General features: G+C 42.9%; 1 protein-coding gene across 2 annotated transcripts in view; it reads right to left on the reverse strand.

Annotated features, from left to right (window-relative positions):
- Window positions 1-10,140, reverse strand: part of SDC2 (syndecan 2) — a 97,105-nt gene extending 86,965 nt beyond the window's left edge. The window contains exon 1 of one of the 2 annotated variants that reach the window (XM_064588094.1): window positions 9,575-10,140. In XM_064588094.1, coding sequence (XP_064444164.1) covers window positions 9,575-9,634 — 60 coding nt within the window. In that variant the 5' untranslated portion in view covers window positions 9,635-10,140. The remainder of the gene's footprint in view (window positions 1-9,574) is intronic. The other variant, XM_045896201.3, reaches the window with a different exon arrangement.
- Between the last annotated feature and the right edge of the window lie 9,357 nt (window positions 10,141-19,497).

A 19,497-nucleotide genomic window follows, 5' to 3' on the forward strand; every position in this document is an offset into this window, starting at 1 on the left:
GATTAAGATTTTAATTCAACAGCAAGCCTAACAGAGAAATCAGTGTTTACAACATAAGATTGCAATGTTGACCTTCTTTAAGCATTTTACAATTATATTCCCAAGTCCTATGTTAGATTTTCAAGTCTTAACTGAATTTCCAACTTGTGTACAAATCTACTTTGAGTTTTAGCTGATTGTAATTCAGGGAACAGATGATGGCAGAAAGAGAAAGTATAATTCAGCATCACACCCTGCCTGGTAAAAAATAAACTGGTCATAAAATTGTGAAAATATATGTCCCTTGGTGTCAAGGGTGAGAATGCAAATGAGAAACAAAAAACATACGCACACATATTTATGCACGTATAATATATTCCAGAATCACAAAATTGAAAGCTAAAAAGAAAGAGAATCAAATGTGCTTAAAACACCTACTATGGGTCAGGTTTTTGTGTTAGAAGTTTTCATTCATTATTGAAGCTAATTTTCAAAATAACCAAAAAGGGAAAATATTATAATCCCCAGTGTTACACTGAAAAAAACAAGCTCAGAAATGATAAGAAACTTCCCCAAGGTCATGTGGATTTCAGGTGGTTAATACCAAAAACCAAACCCTAATACACCTGATTCCAAGACCCTCAAGATCATCTCCTGTGTCATCTTAATTTGGGAGAGCACAACACTGAATCTTGGCAATGCTAGAACGACGCGTTCATACAGAGTAGAATCTATATATGTTATGACCCATGCTTTACTGCACTGTCACGCACCTGTCACCCAGGCAACTAGAGACTGTTGCCTAACAACTCAGTAAACAGTGATCTTTTGGTTCCTAAACATGGCAAGTGAATTGAGCCATCAGCACAGGTGTACTAACCCTAATACAGTAAACCTTTGAGTTAACCAGAAATTAGAGACCCTCGTATTAACATTTTTATAGTCTTTTATTATGTATTTTCTGCATCTATTGAGAAGATCATATTATCTCCCTTAAACTGTTAACTGCATTGCTTTTCTGATGTTGAAGCATGCCTTGGATAAACTCTACTTGAATTCATCATGATTCTTTTAATAAGCTGCTGTTTTCAGTTTGAGAATATTAAACTTAATGAGAATATTAAATTTAAAATTTTGGCATCATAAGTGAAGCTGGCCTATGGTTTGTTTCCTACACCCTCCTTGTCTGACTTTCACATAGAGTAATGTTAACCTCATAAAATGAAAAAGAACAGATTCTATCGTTCTCTAAGATCTGTAACAACAATTGTTCCTTCAAGGATCAGCAGAAGGTACTTGTAAACCCCTCTAGGTCCGGTGCCGTTTTTTTAATTGAATTTTTTGTTGACCTAATTGTAGATTCACATGCAGTTGTAGGAAGTAATACAAAGAGATCTCTTCTACCCTTTATCCAGTTTCTCCCAATGGTTAACATTTTATAAAACGATAGTAAATATCTCAACGAGGATATTGACACTGACGCCATCCACCAATCTTATTCAGTTACGCAGTTTTACTTGGACTCCTTTGTGTCTGTGTGTATGCGTGTACATATAGTTCTATGCAGTCTGATCACACGTATAGGTCTATGTATACATATATAAAAGTTTATTTAATATAACCTTAGTTTCACTATATAGTTTTATATCAGACTTTCTATTATAAAGTTTCCCAGTTATAAACATTCTTTGAATACATTTTCAATGGCTATATGGTGTTTAATGTATAATTTAGGATCTTTAACAATCTTCTCTTATTGTACACACAGGTTGTTTCCATTTTTTTTTAACTATTATAAGTAAATATTCAATAAACACATTTACCCAGCTATGGTTATTTTCTTTGGATAGATTTGAAGAGGTAAAATTACTGGGAAAAATGGGCTTTTCATATCTTTTTTTTTTTTAAAGATTTATTTATTCATTTGAGAGAACGAGAATGAGAGAGAGAATACATGAGAGGGGGGAGGGTCAGAGGGAGAAGCAGGCTCCTCGCCGAGCAGGGAGCCCGATGCGGGACTCGATCCAGGGACTCCAGGATCATGACCTGAGCCGAAGGCAGTCGCTCAACCAACTGAGCCACCCAGGCGCCCTGGGCTTTTCATATCTTAACACTCATAGATTCATCTGGTCCCAGTAAGGAACCTTTTAGCAACAACCAATGACATATCCTCTCACATCACCCACATTTAGAGAAAAGCTGAATACAAACATATCCCCAATATCTGAACACAGAGCTAGGCCTCCCCAAATCAGGAAAGAGAACCAGCTGTAAAAGAGCAGGCTCAATCCTGCAGATCCTGGGCCACTCTCTGAATTGGAGCTAAATAAGCTCTGTAGCGTACAGAGCCCCCACTCTTTAAGGAGACAGAAAACCACGCATCAGAATAACAGTACCTGACACAGGACATAAAGCATGGATACGCCACTGTGTGAAAAGCTTCTACCTATTCTGTCTCACATAATCCTGAAAACCTTGTTTAGAATATTCCATTTTACAGAGGAAAAAAAGGAGAACAGAGTGATTAAGAAATCTGCCCAAGGTGACACGGTAAAGGGGATTCAAACCCACCTCCAATGACCAGACTCTGAGCCAGTCTACCATACTGCCTACTCTCAGATTCTTGCTTGTGGTGTCCACAGCACTTACACCAGCTCCAGTGCTAACAGAGATGAGCCAAAGGGAAGGCACCAGCTAAAGGCCCCTCTCTGCAAATGGGACGCCTAGGCCAGAAACCAAATGAGGAGCCTGAGGCCCCTCGGTGACTTAGGCCTTAAAAAGCCCTTCAAATTACATCAACAAGTCATGTTGTGTTCTGTCTATAAAGATAGTGAATTCCATCACATCCACTGGTCTTGAGGCTACACCGGCTGATATCAGAAAATATATGAGAAAACACTAGACATTAGATCATGAACATTCAGAGCAATGTATGTAATCTCAGTACATGATGAATACTTAGTTCAAGTTAACAGATTACCATCAGCTATTAGAAGTGACTTACCTTTCAGTAATGTGAATGAATTCCCTGCTTCAATAAATAAAATAGTATCTGGCAGGAGCTTAATAATTACTTATTGATTAGGTTAATCTTAACATTTCTCCATTCTTACCCTGAAGCATGTAGAAAAACTAAATATTAAAGACAGAAAATTCTTCTAGTTCACTCCATCATTTTATAAATGGGGAACCTGACATCCCATAGAGATTAAGATATGTAAAACCTCACTTTTACCCTAAAAATTATACATTTATTTTTACTGCCTTTATATTTAATAATATATCACATGAAGCTACATATTGAACTTTTACTCTTTCTTGGTAAGAACTTGAAATAAATTATTTTCCCTTAATAGCTGGATATCTCATTCCACATGTCGTTCTTATCATGAGACCAAACTCTATTAATTGCACATACTCCTTAAATATCAGTACTATTGGCATTTAATATACCTGTATAATCATAAAAGAAAAAAAACATCCAAATGCTTTGTAAAGGATGCATTTACTGCATCTCTGTGACATTTTTGACCAAACAGATTCAACAGTAGAGGAAAAAAATGTGAAAACCTATCTTGTCTTTAACAACATCTTCCATAGCTTGGCGTCCAAGACCATAAGCTGGCTCTCACATCATCAACTACATACCAGTTGGCCTCTCTCTGCTAATACGAAATTCAAATGGGAAATCTCCAAAGACTTCAGTTTCTCCCCTTCTTCGAGATACCCAAGAAACATAGACATTCACAATTCTATTTCCACAGTGTTCTTTCCTATTCAGAGGCAGTCACCCCTCTAGCCTTGTTCCTAAAACTAACGCGGCCCCAGAAACAGACTTGTCAAAACGCACCGAGATTTTTAATAGTAAGAGCCGAAGCTCACATTGCTAAAAGGAGAAATTTCACACATTTCTACCCTTAAAAAAAAAGAAGACTCTCTCTCTGCCCCCCACTCCCCAACATTCCCTCACCACCCCTGCCACCTCCTTCTAGGTGACCCCTGCCACCTCCTTCCAGCATCCGATACAGACAATATTCTCTCCTTCCGGTGTGCTGGAACCTCAATGGAAGCACACGGGAGGAAGCATGGAGGTAACCAATGATGGCAGGACTTGACTTCAATGTCTTGTTTATTCTTCCAACCAATACTGCAATGTTGATGAAACTGAGGTCTATCGAGTCAAAACTGGCAAACTAGCCCAGGTATACCCCCGGGCTGGTGGATTCAGTGGATCCCAGACCACACTGCTTGCAGTGGTCAGAGCAAAGCTGAGCTTCAGCAGAACCGGCTGATCCAGACTGCCCTAGCCACTGGCCCCAGCACTTAAACACGGATCATCGACAGGTGTTTACCAAGCTCGGCACTGCACAGGCGTCAAAGGTGTAGAAATAAGGGCCCTCCCCTCACATGGCACCAATGTCAACGGAAGAGAAAACTGCCCTCTTAGAATGTCAGAGGACTTAAGAACATTTTATACAGTTCCCTCATTTTCATAGACAAGAAAAGAGAGGCCAAGAAAGGAGGAAGAAAACCACTTAGTACCTTCTGTGCCTCAAGCACCATTCCTATGCTCCCTTATTATATGCTCACAGTAATCATGTTATAAAGGCATTCAGGTTCAACTTATACACATGTACATATGTATTTTTTCAAACGACTTGGGAGTTTTAGTGTCTTGTCCAAGTGCTACCATATTAAGTGGCAAAGTACCAGCATCTGAACCCGGCTTATCCACTTCCCATGCCAAAGCCCTCTGCACTCTACTGTGGCCCCCAAGGTCACACAGCTACTGCCCACCAGCTAACACAAAATGGCATATAAAGAAGGGGTAAAGTATGTGATCCAGACCAATGGTTCCCAAATGTGGCTGATTCATTAGAATTATCTGAGTTGCTTCATAAAAATACAGATCACCCCACCCCCTTCCAGGCCACTGATTATGTTGGTCTGAGATGAAGCCCTGAGATTTGTATTTTCACACACTTCTCATGATTCTCATCATTTGTCTGCTGTACCATTTACAGAAAGCTAAAAAACAAGGGCTCAAACATGAAAGACCATCTGGAGCTTGGGTCTGCATCAACAGAATGTTAAAGGAGAAACACTAAAGAGGTGGCTATGTCCCAGGAGTGTTCACGACAGTGAGACCAGCGGGTCAGCGCCAGAAGACAGGATGGGGAGTGATCAAAGGGGGGATAAGTAGGAAGGAGCAATACGATGAGCATCTTACAAATCTGGCAGAGATATTTAGACTCCATGCCATGTAACAAGAAACACGGAGGTCTGCGGACCATGGGAACACCATCAGAATGGTACAGGATAAATCAAACAGTAGGTGAGCATCTGGACCAGGAAGAGCAACTACAAAGCACAGGTCTCAAGAAAGGGCACAGGCCCCAAGAAAGACAAAACTGACGGGGAAAGCTACCTAGATCACTAAAATGTGAGCTGCAAGAACACAGAGGAGTTAAGCCCGGTTTGCTCAATGCTTTATTCCAGGCACGTAGTAGGTGCCGAAGTGTATTTGTGGAATGAACCACACGTAGGTGGAGTTAGCAGTCCACTGAACGTGGAAGTCAACAAGGTGGAATGAGTCAAGGAGGTCATCAAGATTCAACTCCAAAAGACTAGAATTAAGATGATGGTACTGGCCCAACTGACTAAAAAAGGTAAATAAGAGTAGCTTATTTTCAGCAAAGACTCTTCTTCATTACTTCTTGCTTTTTTTCTCTCTCTAAAACTTTATTTTGACTTCTGCTCCATGAAAGAATCGGGTGATTTTGAGATACCGGAATGTACCGTTGACGGTGGTAGAAATGGCAGGTCTTCTTCCATGGTGAGAAGAAAATGATGGGTGAGATGATTTAGTTTTGATTTTTGGCAATGGAAAAGGGACAGTGCTGTGAGAATCTAAACTCAGATGACATTCCTCACACCGTCTATTGGATCACTGCCAGCTGACATGCCAGGAACATAGTGGCTTGACCAGACTCCTTATAAACCTTAATGACAGAGCTGTCTGTGTTCTGTGCAGCTGGCTCAGCCTCAGGGCTTTGCCAACCTGGAAAGACTCCGCGCCACCTGCGGCTGACTGGTCAGGTCTCTGGGAACTTCTGGAGAGCTGAGAATTAGTCCTGCCCAGGAAAAAACTTGGTGATTTTTTGAAATCCTTTCCAAACTCATGATTATTCAAGGCGCCATGTGAGTAAACATGTTACACAGTCCTTCAAAACTGGATGTACCAGGTCCCAGAAGTAGGAATCGGAGGGCATACTCTAATTCCTTTTAGGACATCCGTCTTTTGCAAGCCTGATCTTACAATATCTTTCTTTCCTAAATGATGTCTACCTACTGCTAATATCCAACTAAGAGAGAAACAGCCGAGGTTTTTATAAAATTCCCTAGCAAAAGTAATTTGTTTCATTACCAGCACAGCCAAAATATATTTTTTTACGGAACTGAAAAACGTTATATGGTCCCAATTTTATTTTTCTTTCTTCTTTTAAAAAAGATTTTATTTATTTATTTGAGAGAGAATGAGAGAGAGAGAGAAGGAGCAGGGGGAGGGGCAGAGGGAGAGGGAGAAGTAGACTCCCCGCTAAGCAGGGAGCCTGACATGGGGCTGGATCCTGGGACTCCAGGATTATGACCTGGGCTGAAGGCAGATGCTTAACTGACTAAGCCCCCTAGGTGCCCCTTATTTTTCTTTCTAATGCAAACTTTCCAAAGCCTGCCTTTCATAATGCACTGAGAGGTAACCCATGAGTCCAAATGACTTGACAGTTTCTTTTAATTTACACACATTGAAACGTGTGTATAAAATTCCCTTAGTTCAAAACACTCCCTTTTCTTAAACATATTTCCAGTTCAAATGATGTTTAGAGCCGTGTGCAATATATTATTCCTAAAGGTAAACAGTCACGTTTAAAAAAAATGGATAGAAAAACAGCATATCACTACCTCCACACTCAGTCAGTCCTTCCCCTCACATGGTGTTCCCGCAGTGAAAGCCTTAACCTGCCGGTGGAAAGTATGAATGCATGACCACGAACATTCCCTGCTCTCTCCAGCATCCAGAAAGGAAGGGCCACCAGTTTCTTTTCACAGTCAGCTTGGAACCTTCGTTCCCAAGAACCTTTGTGCCACGCACCCCCCCACCCCCCACACACACACCTTCCCTTGTGCTTAGTATAACACTCAAGAATTCACTAACTGCAGACATTTTTCCTTTTCTCCTTTTAAACACAGATTTTGAGCTCAGTCAACCACCACTTCTCCCAGGAAACAGCTGTCGTTTTCACATTAAAATAAGAGGTCCTGAAAATAACATGCTCTAACAGCTAATTGTTGAAAAATGAAGTCTTTCAACTTCACATACATTGAGGCTGCTAGGCATCAAACGGAGACAAAAAGTAATTTAAATGGACTAGTGGCCATCCTGGGCTTTGAAATAGCCTAACAAAGACTCTCTGCTAGAGTGTCTAAACTGACATTTTAAAAATATCTAATCACCTTTTTGGATGATATTCCAATTACTGAAGAGAGTATCTACCACAGTGAAGGAGCTTGCCGTGAATGCATCTAAACCTGGTCAGAAATGAGAAATATTAGAACCGCAAAAACAGAGTTCAGGGGAAAGGTGTCACCAGAGAGGAGAATAATTCAGGCAAAAAGCTTCCTTAAAGAGCACCGTCAGATTTATGCAAAACTCCAGAGAGCCAGAAGATAGAGACATTCTGGAGAAACCCCAAACAGTAACACTTCCTAGCAAATCCTGAACAGGACTCAGCGATAAAAGGACTTCCTTAACCCTGTACAGCCTTCCAGGCAGGCTTCTTCTGAAAACCTTTAGAGGGAGTTCTCCCTTTGCCCTGTTTTGAAACAAGATGAGCAATCATGTTTTTTTTCTGAAATAAACAGAATCTCTCCCTTTCTGTGGACAGAGAGCCAAAGTTCGTAACTGGCTGGGAGATTACCAGTCCCAACGGATGAAACGATCCTTTGCCAAAGAGAACTACTGATAAGGCTCGGAGTTCTATTTTACAGCCCAAGCACCCAAATACTCATCTATGCTGTACAGTGTACAATTCTACCCGCTCTTCAATCTCAAGGAACGTTGGGGGACCTGCTAGCACACACAGAGGCTCCCACACCGATGAAAAATGCCCGTCTGCTGCTCAGTGCCTAAGAGGTTTCCCACTCCTAACTGCCTCAACTCCAAAAAAGGGGGTGTGGGGAGAGAAGGAGAAGGGAAATAATATTCCAAAGGCGAGGGGGAAAAACTCACAAAACCACCCCTGGGCAAGTCAGGAGGTGGCAAAGGGAGGAGATATGGCAACCAGAAGGGCCAGAAACGGCTGCGCTCCCTAACCGAAGCTCCAGAAGGCGCCGAGGCTGCAGACAGAACCGGGGGTGCTGGGCTTCCACCTAGCCGGGCAAAGCTCGGGGCGCCCAGGTAGGGGCCGCCACCGACAAGAAGCCCAGGAGGCAGTTCCCTTCAGAGGGCGCTCATTGGGCGACGCAGGGAAACCAGCTCCGGCCCCAGAAAGGCAACCCAAAGAGGGAGAACCCAAGTTCCCGCAGCCGCGGCCGGGAAGGGAGGCTGGGCGCCCGCAGCCCGCCCTACCGGGCGAAGGGATTCCTCCGGGCCTCGGAAGCACCCCTGCCAGGGCCCGCGAGGGCAAGCGTGGCAAGCTAGAAGCCTCGGAACCCCGAAGGGCCCGGCGACCCGAGGCCGAGCTTGGCGTCACCCGCACCCCGCCTCGCCCTGCACGCTCCACTCCACTGCAACCCGTATTAACATGTCCTCCTGCCCCTGAGGGCCTGCGGGGCCGCCCTGCGCCCCTCAGGGAGGAGGGGGGCGCCGCAGGACTGGGATTCCAGGGGCCCGGGCCCCAGCATTTTCCGGCGCGTTCCGTGCACACCCCCCCGCCCCCGCGGACCCGGGACTGGGCCTCAGGGGGTAGTCAGCCTTTCCACGAAGTGTCTGCTACCTTGCCCAGCCGCCGAGAACATCAAACAAAAGAACTTTTGCAAACTTTCCTCTCCGGACACTCTCAGGTTTCTGAAATCGGGACCCCATCTCCTCACTACCAGCATTCAACCGACTAAGAAAGCTAGCTAGCGTGGGGGATGGTGTGTGGAGAAGGGGACCCCAAAGTTTCCAGGTTGTCCCTGGGTCTAGCCGAGCGCGCGGAGGGGGCGGGTTCCCTCGCTGGCCCTCCTCCGGCCGCTCTGGCCACCCTTTTCCCTAGGTCCTTCTCGGGCCACGCCGCAAGACCCCTGCGACGGCGAAGAAGTTGGGAGTGACTTCAGGGGCCTCTGCGGTTAGACAAAACTGCGATTCTCGCGCCCTCATCCCCGGGGACCTCGCAACTCCGGCGAGCCGCACTTTTCTGCGGGAAGAGAAGGCAAGGGGGAAAGGGGTGGAGAAGCGAGCGCATTTGTCCCAGTAGATTCTCGGGGGCCGAGCGCCAAGTCCGGGGGGGGAAGGGATCCCCCAGGCGGCGCTCCCCGATTCCCCGCGGGTGCTGCGGACTCCCCATGGCTGCGAGCACCCGAAACGGCTCGCGCTCCCCGCTCCGAGTCCACTCACCGACTCCGCCGACACGCAGGCCACCAAGACCAAGGTGAGCAGGATCCAAGCGCGCCGCATATTCCCCGGGGACCGGCTGCTCCCAGCCGCCGCTTGCAACGAGGGCGAAACGAAGCCTACTGCCTAGCGCCCGGCGCAGCCGGTGCAAAGAGATCCGGGCCAGAGCAGCCGCAACGGCCGCGGCTGGGGCTCCCGGCTCGGGGGCGCTCGCTGGCTCCTCCTGCGCCTGCTCCCGCCGCCCGCGGCTGCGCCCCGGGAATGCGGCGCCTTCTCACTTGTTGGTGGCTGCACTCCCGAAACCGAGTTGTTGCTCTGGGGAGGCTGCTCTCTCGAGCTCTTCTTGCTCTGCCGCTGTTTTACTCCTCCGCGGACTCCTTCCCAGTGCCGCGGTTCAGTTGCTGGTTTTGAGGAATAAATTAGATGGCTTGGAATGTAGCTGCAGCTGAAGTTCGGGGGCAGAGCGCTGAGAGCGCGCGATCCGCGCGGCTGGAGCTCCCGGAGTATCTGGAGAGAAGCGCGTCCGAGCCGCGCTAGTGGCTCAGCGGCTGTGCCCCTCCTCCTCTCCCGCCACCGCCTCCCGCCCCCGGTCCTCCTCCTCCTCCTGTTCTCCTCCCGCTCCCTCCTTCCCTCCCTTGCCTGCTTCTCCCCAGCTCCTCCGGGCGTCTAGGGGAGAGGAGGCGGCAGTGTGACTCCCAGCTAAACCCGGGAGAAATTCCTACAGGATTACGCCCCGATTGGCAGCTTCGGGGACCAGTGGGCGGCGGTGGCTCCGCCCGGTGGCCGCTCTGGATCTGCTCGTCCGCAATCAGAGCTCCAGCGCTCCAAAGCTCCTTCGTTTTCTCCCTCCCTCTCTCCTCTTCCTCTCTCCTTCACGCTCTTTTCTTCTCTATGTTGTCTCTCCACTCTCACTCTTCTGGCGAGAGATCGGTGAAACAACGGGACTCATAATTTAGCTTTTCTGCCTGTGAGAAGTAGACCAGTAGAAACTGCTTTGAGAGTTGTTAAAACATACACAAACTTCACAGATGCCTACAAGCATTGTGAACTGGTCGTTAAGTCACAACTTCATGAAAATTGTGTTTTAAAAGAGGAGACAATAAATGTAATAAACGTGCCGTGAGAGTATTTCCCACCCTCCCTAAACCCCCCTTCAAAAAAAATAATGAAAATAAAAAAAGTGAAGGAAGACCCCTATAAGCCCAAAAGGCAACACTTTTAAGGTTCATAATTTCATTAAGGATTTAAATACCATTTCTACCTCACACACAGTTTAAAAGCCCCTAAATCATTTTATAGGCTCCATTTCAGCTTAGGGGTGTTAAAGTTCGGAAGCTACAAATAGGGCAGTTTGATGAGAAATTGGATAGAGACACTGAATAATAACAGATTTAAGAGAACGTCAAAGAAAAGAGAGAAAAAGTAATTTCTAGTTGGAAGAAAGTAAGGAGCATGTATTTCCTGAATAGAAGTAATTGATCAGAAATATTTTGTGATGGAAACTTTCTTTCAATTCCGTGTCTACGGTATGGATACTGCAGAACATGGCAAATACCTATTCTCTTCCAGTTTGTAACACTATTTTTTCTGACTTATGGAGTAAATGATTTATGGAACTATTCTGCTCTTAGAATGCCCACTCCAGGAGATCAGGGACCTTTCTGTCTTTTTCACCACTGTATTCTCATTCCTGGTACATGAAGACACACAATAAATATTTATTAAATAAACTTTGATCTAAAACTCAGTCTATACTGCATACAAGTTGTGAACCTTTAAGATACATAGATATAGATATATAGATATAGGCCATGGTAATTTTTGAACTTAGAATAAAATAGTCATACTCTGAGAATTAGTGTCTTAGTAACTTTTCACTGCAATAAATCTCAAAGAAAGAAATTTAGGGACCTGGAGAGTTACAGCTCAAAGTCAGAGGCATCCAGCTCTTCGGTGCTGGGTGCCATCCACCAAGCTCCCCATGGGCAAATCTAAGGCATTGACAGTCCAAGAGGTAATGTGGAGAAATAGAAATGTGGGCAAAGGAGGAAAAAAAGGAAGGAAGGAAGGAAGGAAAAATCAGGAGAACTGGAAGTTGTATCATCAGAGGCTTCTGATTCCACAGAAACTGAGCTGGCAACTGTGGGTCAGTGTGGGTCTAGCTTGGTCTTTGGAAGGATGAACTACAGCCATATTTTTAAGATGGATTCTTTGTGCCTTGGAGAATTTCACGAGATGGGGGAGATAGGGGCTTCTAAAAGGAATTTCCAAAGGAAAATGAGCAATGTGAGGGAAATGCAAAGAACCATAAAATGTTGCCTCTACTTCCAAAGGAGATCTAGTCTGCTTCTCAGGCTTTGGGCAAGGCTGCACCTCCCTTCTCCTCAACAGTTACAAACATCAAATAAATGAGAACTCCAGTGAGAGGGGGAAATGCACTCATTTGCTGGCTTCCTGAGTTATTGCTGCTTATTGGGGCATCTACCTAAGAAGAAGCATGGCAGTTGCTCTCTTGCTCTCTGATTCAGCTTGGGCAGACAGTGATAAAAATAAATAAGCACATGCATCTATTCAAGGAACATATATGTCCTTGCACCTGAAGATGTACCCCAAAGCTCTTGGTGTCGATGAGACTCCCAGTGACTTGTTTTTTATAAATGATAATGCAGCATTGAGAATATGTGTAATAAGGGGATGGTACCATTGTGAGAGTCACACAATATCAGGTATTTGATAACAAATAAATATTCAAATCTTGTGTTCAAATGCATTAACAGGCATGACCAGAAGGAGAAGCTGGAGGTATAAAAGGCATTAATAGTAAAAGCACCTACGCAAGAGCTGGGTGCAAAACTGTTGCCTGTGCTGAGTGTGGCTGGTGGTAGGGGACAAGGGCTGTCTGATGGTGCTAGGAACATGCCTCAACTTGGAAAGGACGAAGGTCTGTGTCTTAGTCTGTTTGGGCTGCTATAAGGAAAATATCATAGACTGGCTTATAAACAATAAAAATTTATTTCTCACAGTTCTGGAAGCTGAGAAGTCCAAGATCAGGGTGCTAGCAAACTCAGTGAGAGCGGGCTTCCTGGTTCAAAGACGGCTCTCTTTTTGCCCTGTCCTCACATGGTGAGGGAGTTCTCTAGAGCCCCTTAGATAAGAGCACTAATGCCATCCATGAGGGCTGCACTCTAATGACCTGATCCCCTCCCAAAGGCCCCACCACCAAATACCATCACCTTGGAGATTAGGATTTCAATCTATGTATGGGGGGGAGGTTGGGAGGGGGATGCAGGGGCACGAACATTCAGTCTACAGTAGCCTGTTTGTGTGTTTTGCTAACTGCAACTTTTTTAACTGAATAAAATTCTGTGGAATTTTGTGGCATATATCTAATACACGAAAGGTAGTATAAGTGATTAAAGCCAAAGGCTCCCCCATAATGTATGTTTTCAGGTCCTCCATTTGAGGGCTGTGCTTTAAGGGGTACAGCAAGTAAACTAGCAAAATCAATCACTCCCCAAATAGCTCACTGATTGCTGAAAAAATAAACAACCTACCTCAAGAATCTAGGAGGAAAATACAGAAAATGAACAGAATATAGAGACAGAGCTGCAGACATGGAAATAAAAGGGGGTGGGGCAGTGAATTAAAAGGAACAGAACACATGAGAACATAGAAATGAAAGGTACTAGAGACATATTTTTCACCTAAGCTCACACACTGGAACCTGTCATTAGGGTACCTAGTGATATCACGTTATCACCGTGGACAAGCAGGTGCTGTGGCCCAAGGTGAGCTGTCACAGTAGGAAATAGCAAAGGGACAAAGATGCCACTTTGTTGTTTTTGGTTGTTCTTCACTTGCCATTCTCTGGAATGTTACCAGAGGTTTAGGCTAGAAATCGATTTAGTAGAATCAGCTCTGACTAAATTCACTTGAAAGGTGATAGAACCTGAGAATAAGAGGAAATTCAGCCAGCCAACTATTAATTACCCATGCTAATAATGGCAAGTGAACTGAGACCATGACAAACATCTACAGGCCATCCAAAAAAAGTCTATTCTTAGCTTCAGATTTCCACTGTTCTCTTCATTCACTTTCATCATTCCTTTGCCAGGCAAGTTGGCTAATTTTTTAATTAAGGATTTTTTTTTAATTAGGATTTTATCCTAAAATCAGAAATGGAAAATTTAAAGAAAACATTATTTATAGGCTACATCATTTGGGGGCATCAAACGTCTACCTACGAGTCATACTGGATATATGAACTTAGCAACGTTCCACAAAGGTATCTTCAAGTTACTTGCACTGCGTTTGTATATATCCAGTTGAACGGGAAAATAGAATCCTGGCTGATTTTATGTAAAATGGTACTGCTCTTGTTACTGCTATCTGTAGGCTCTGACTTTGATGGCAGCTGGTTCTAATCCCACTCACTGTTCTCAGACGTTTATTCTGTCCAAGGCCCTGAAGGAGAGCTCTACATACTGTATACTAAATGGTTCCACACGCTCTTGATCACAGTTATGTAGACCAGGGCCGGGTGTGGGGAGAGGCAATTTATTAGTGGCCACTGGCCAATTAGATCCACCCTTCAGATCATTTCAGCCAAGGAGCTCAGAGTCGAACTCAACTGTACATTGACCTGGGAGTCATCCAAAACTGCCAAGGGGTCCTCGTGTGATGAAACAGAAAAGGCTGATTGATGTACAGGGTTAGAAAGAATAAAGCAGGTAAACAGAAAGAAGTAGAAATAGAGGACGCGTGATTCCAGAATAATGGAGGTTCCTGACTTTTTTTTTTCCTAGCTCTTTTGAGACCCAAATCAAATTTGTTCCTTTAGCATCTGCGAGGTATTTTAGTGTCCTTAAGGTAAATTTTTTATTTTTCTTTAGGTAGTATAAGAGGGCTTCTGTTCCTGGTCAACAAATGATCCCAGACAAAGACAGATGAAAATGAATCAGAGTTTTGACTATCTTCACTCTGAGTAGAATGAAGTCCTCACCATTTAGTGCTGGATAAGGCATATGTAGGTAAAGAACAGTCTTAATGAAGACAAACTACTATAAAAATTATTTAGATTTGTGAGGGGAAAAAAAACTTTTAAAGAAGAAGATGGTTTAACTATTGAATTACCTTAGGGGAAATGCTTTCCTTATTCAGGAGAGCTAGGGATCTTAAAACCTCTAAAAGCAGAATAGAATACATTGATATTTCTCTGAACAGAATAGTATTAATACCGGGATCACCTACAGGTTAATGCAGGAAATTATTTCATTGAACATTTTTCTAAAGTATCTAGAAGGCAAAGTGCACAAATGTCCTGGTGTGAAAATGTCACTAAATTCTTTCAGGTAGTGAAATGTGAAACAGGAAAGATGGTCATGGCTGGGTGAGCTGTTAAGTAACCCAATACATGAAGGAGACATAATGCATCCTTTTAACACCTGCTATTGGAGGAGTCCGCACACTGCAGTCGATAACAGCGCAGGCCTGACAACAGACAGACTGGGGTTTGATTCCCTGTTCCATCTCTCACTGTATTCTAAGAGGCCTTGACCCCTGAGCAGGCCACTGAATCTAAGCCTGTTTCCTCACCTGAGATTGGTGATAATGGGTGAATGTGTGGAGTCTATGAACTAATGCACGTGAACTATTTAGCGAGTTACTTTAGTGAACTCGATATAAATGCCAGTTGTCTCAATAAACGCCAATTGTTACAAACGCCAGTTGTCATTAGTAGTATTTCCTCTGCCTGGAATAACCTATCTGTTCACCCAGTTCTCTGCCTAAGTCCCACTTGCCCCTTTGGTGTCCGTTTAGAATTGTCCTCATTAGCAAATATTTGAGGGCCTACTGTGTGTCACACAACCCCTCCAGGTAGCGTTCCTTGAGTCTCCTAGACTGAATAACAGACCTTTAGGACAATCAATTCTCACCTATTAATTATAATCCAGGATAGAATATCTGAGTATTGGTAAAACTTGCTGGTAGAAACATGTTTTATTGTAGCTATAAGTATGAACAACAACAACAAAAAACTGAACAGCATTAGGAGGACATAGGAAACAAAAGTACCCATCATTCTCTCTTTAAAAAACCATGTGCACCATACCAAGTTTAAACCCAAATAAAAACCTAGGGAAAGAGTATAAAATTCCAACATGGCAAATTCTGAAATAAAAGTTAAGAGAATTGGATGGTGAAAACAAAAAACCATCCCTTTGAATTCAGATGGAAATAAGAAAAATGCTTCTGGGAATGAAAAGAATACTGTCTATCACGGAGTCCGAACTCAAAATGTCTACTTTTGCTCTTCTTATAGCTAATAGTAATGCCAGGATAAAGGACGCAAGTTCTCTACAGAACTCATCCCAGGGTTGCACCTCCAAAGCAGCTTTCCCCACCCCCACTTAGCACAGGCACACCCCCAACGTGACCTCTGTGAATGAATCATTCCCTTTCCCTCCCTTCTCACGTAACCCAGATGGATACACACACATCCATGACACACACGAGGGGTTTTTTTGTTCGTTATGTGTTTTACCACTATCACTTTCTTCGTCTTGCAGAAATTCCTCCGAGTCCCTTGACCAAACTTCTATTCATTTTTTTTAATGGCTGCGCATTTCCCTTTGGTGTTTCCCTGCAAAAGGCATTCTTTCTGTTTCCAGTTGTTTCCTAAAAACAATCTTACAGGAAATACCTTTTATATATTTCCTTAATTAATGGGTGATTTTCTTTCTGTGGGCTAGATTCCCAAGAGTAGGATTGCGGAGTTGGGAGAATATAAATGTGTTTAATTTTATGAGATGTTGTTTGAGTTTTACAACACAAAAAGTTCCCACCACTGATGTTCGAGAGTATCTTTTTCTTTTTTCCACGTCTCAGCCAGCAATCGGTGTTAGTTTTCTTTTTGGCCAGTCTGATAAGTATGAAGTGACAGCTCATTGCTAGTGTTATGCACATTTTCCTGCCTACTAGTGCTTTCGAGCATCTTTCCATGTGTTTGTTATAGTTGGAGTTGGTCTTCTGTGAACTGTCTGTTCACACCTTCTCATTTTCCTACATGACAATATGCCTTTTTTCTTGTAAGAGCTCTTGTATGATTGCTATTAATATATCCATCTACAACTATGGTATTAATCCATCTTACATGTATTCTTACACATAGGGCCATCTACTTCCAGTTCTGTATTCTATTCATTGATCTGTGTGTCTATTCTCTTGTCACACCATATTCATTTGATTACCTTGATGATGTAGGACCCTCTGATATTTCCAATATCCCTATTCTTTTTATCCACACACTGTGTGGTTATCCATATAAATTTTAGGATATTTTAGACAAAATAAACCATTTTAGAATTCCAACTGAAATTCAGCTAGGCTTGGGGCACCTGGGTGGCTCAGTTGATTAAGCATCTGCCTTTGGCTCCAGTCATGATCCCGGTTTCCTGGAATCCAGCCCCCGCATCGGGCTCCCTGTTCTGTGGGGAGTCTGCTTCTCCCCCTGCTTGTGCTCTCTCTCTTTCTCTCTCTCTTGCTTGCTCAATCTCTCTCTCAAATAAATAAATAAAATCTTCAAAAAATTTCAAGTAGGCTTATATTTTGGTTTTGGAACAATTCACACTTTTCATGATATTAAGGCCTCTCAAACCAGAAAATGTTATATTCAACTTTGTTCAGATCTTTAACTATTAGTTAATAAGGTTTTATAGTTTCTTTTTTTTTTTTTAAAGATTTTATTTATTTATTTGACAGAGAGAGAGATAACGAGAGCAGGAACACAAGCAGGGGGAATGGGAGAGGGAGAAGCAGGCCTCCTGCCGAGCAGGGAGCCCGATGTGGGACTCGATCCCAGGACCCTGGGATCATGACCTGAGCCGAAGGCAGACGCTTAACGACTGAGCCACCCAGGCGCCCGGTTTTATAGTTTCTTATAGATCCTGTAAACTTCTTTTTATATATATTCCCAGTATTTATATATACTTTGTCACTATTATAAGTAGGACTTCCCCTGTGTTCATTTAGGAACTTTTGGCTAGAGGAAAACTGTTTTAACTTTTAGTATTTGCTATGCTACCATCTTAAAAATTCTTTAATTAATCTAAGTACATTTTTTTCCTGGAGGCTCTTGGCTTTCTAGGTGTACAATGATATCATCAACAAAAAGTGTGGTGTTTTTTTTTTTTTTTAAAGATTTTATTTATTTATTTGAGAGAGAGAGAGAGAGAAACAGCATGAGAGGGGATAGGGTCAGAGGGAGAAGCAGGCTCTCCGCCAAGCCAGGAGCCCGATGTGGGACTCGATCCCAGAACCCTGGGATCATGACCTGAGCCGAAGGCATTCGCTTAACCAACTGAGCCACCCAGGCACCCAAAAGTGTGGTTTTAATACCTTCTCAAATGCCTATGCCAGTTATTTAACAGCAGAAGTGCTATAAACAGGAATGGTGATAACAAGGTATTCCGCTCTGGCTTCTGATTTTAATGAAAATAATTTAGGGCCCTGTGTTTTATCATCTAGGATGACAGTTGTGGTTGGTTTGGGGGTAGTCTTCAGTAGATCAAAAAGTTGTGTTACTTATTATGAGTTTTTATTAGAAATGGTTGTTGAATTTTATCAAAGCCTTTCCAAGATGTATTAAGATGATTCTATGGGTTTTATCCCCTTGTTGGTTGATGTACTAGATTGTGTTGATGTTCCTCGAGGGTGGTTTTCTAATAGTGAGTCACTTCCGTTCCTTTAATAACACTTGCTTGATCTTATTACACCTATTCTCGAGAACTTGATAATATCTGCTAGTATTTTACTTAGAATTTTGTGCATCTTATTTGAAAGTGATAATGGCTCTGTAATTCTTTCATCCCATTTCCTACTTGATCAGGCACTGGCATTAAAGCTGGGTTGATGACATAAAATGAACTTGGAGCTTTCTATATTTCCTCTCTGGCCTGAACTAGTTGGAACAGCATTGAAAAAATCCGTTCTTTAGAGATTAGATAGCACCACTCCAGGAACCCACTTAATCTTGGTACCTGTTTACGTGGTAGCTCTTTTACCACCATTTCTTCTGCCACAATTGGGTCTATTTAAGCTTACTATTTCTTCTTTGTTCAATTTGTCATTTGTATCTCACCAGAAGGTCATTATTATCCTTGAGGTTTTAAAATCTGTTGCCATATATTTGCTTCTAGAGAGATAAGCCTTCTCTTATGACTTAAAATTTCTCCTGCATTCTTCTCTCATTCCTGTCTCTGACAATTCTTTCTCATCTGGCTCTGGTGATTTAGCTCTTCTGTTATTCATCTTCTTTAGATTAAGTTTTGCATTTACTTATCCTTACTCTTTTTGTGTTTCTTTGCTCTCTCTTTTATGTTCATTCTCTTATTCCTTTCTTTTGTTTTAAAAATTGGTCTCTTTCAGTTTCTTAAATGGAATTCTAAGTTCTTTTATTTTGTCTTTTTTTTTTTAATAATAAAAGCACTTGAGGCTATGCATTTTCAACCCTTAGGTAATTTGTTCTTTCAGTTTAAGAGCTTTTAAGATTTTCCAGTTACCCTTAGAATTGAGGGCTTTTACCAGGATATACCTACATCCTTGTGATTTCTTATCAATGTAGTTTCAGCTTTCAGACTCGGGTCTTTCTGTTCAAATCAAAGTTTCCTTGTTTGTTTCTTTAATTGTGGGTTTTCTGTTTTGTTTTGTTAGCTTTATTATTTAACGTTCCTCACTTTTTTTTCTTTCTGTAACTCCTATTATTTACCTGTTACTCTTCTTATTTGCTTGTTAAGTGTCCTAAATATATTCTCCAAATCTCTTACCTTTTCTGACATGATTTCCATTCTTCTTACGTTTTTGCTTGCTCTCAGACCACCAATTCAGGTCTTAATGGCAGTGAGCATTTCTCCTTTAACTTATCTTCT

Source organism: Mirounga angustirostris, unplaced genomic scaffold (assembly GCF_029215605.1).
Source record: "Mirounga angustirostris isolate CCGP_5_RB_7025 unplaced genomic scaffold, mMirAng1.0.hap1 SCAF_4, whole genome shotgun sequence".
Classification (NCBI taxonomy): Eukaryota; Metazoa; Chordata; class Mammalia; order Carnivora; family Phocidae; genus Mirounga; species Mirounga angustirostris.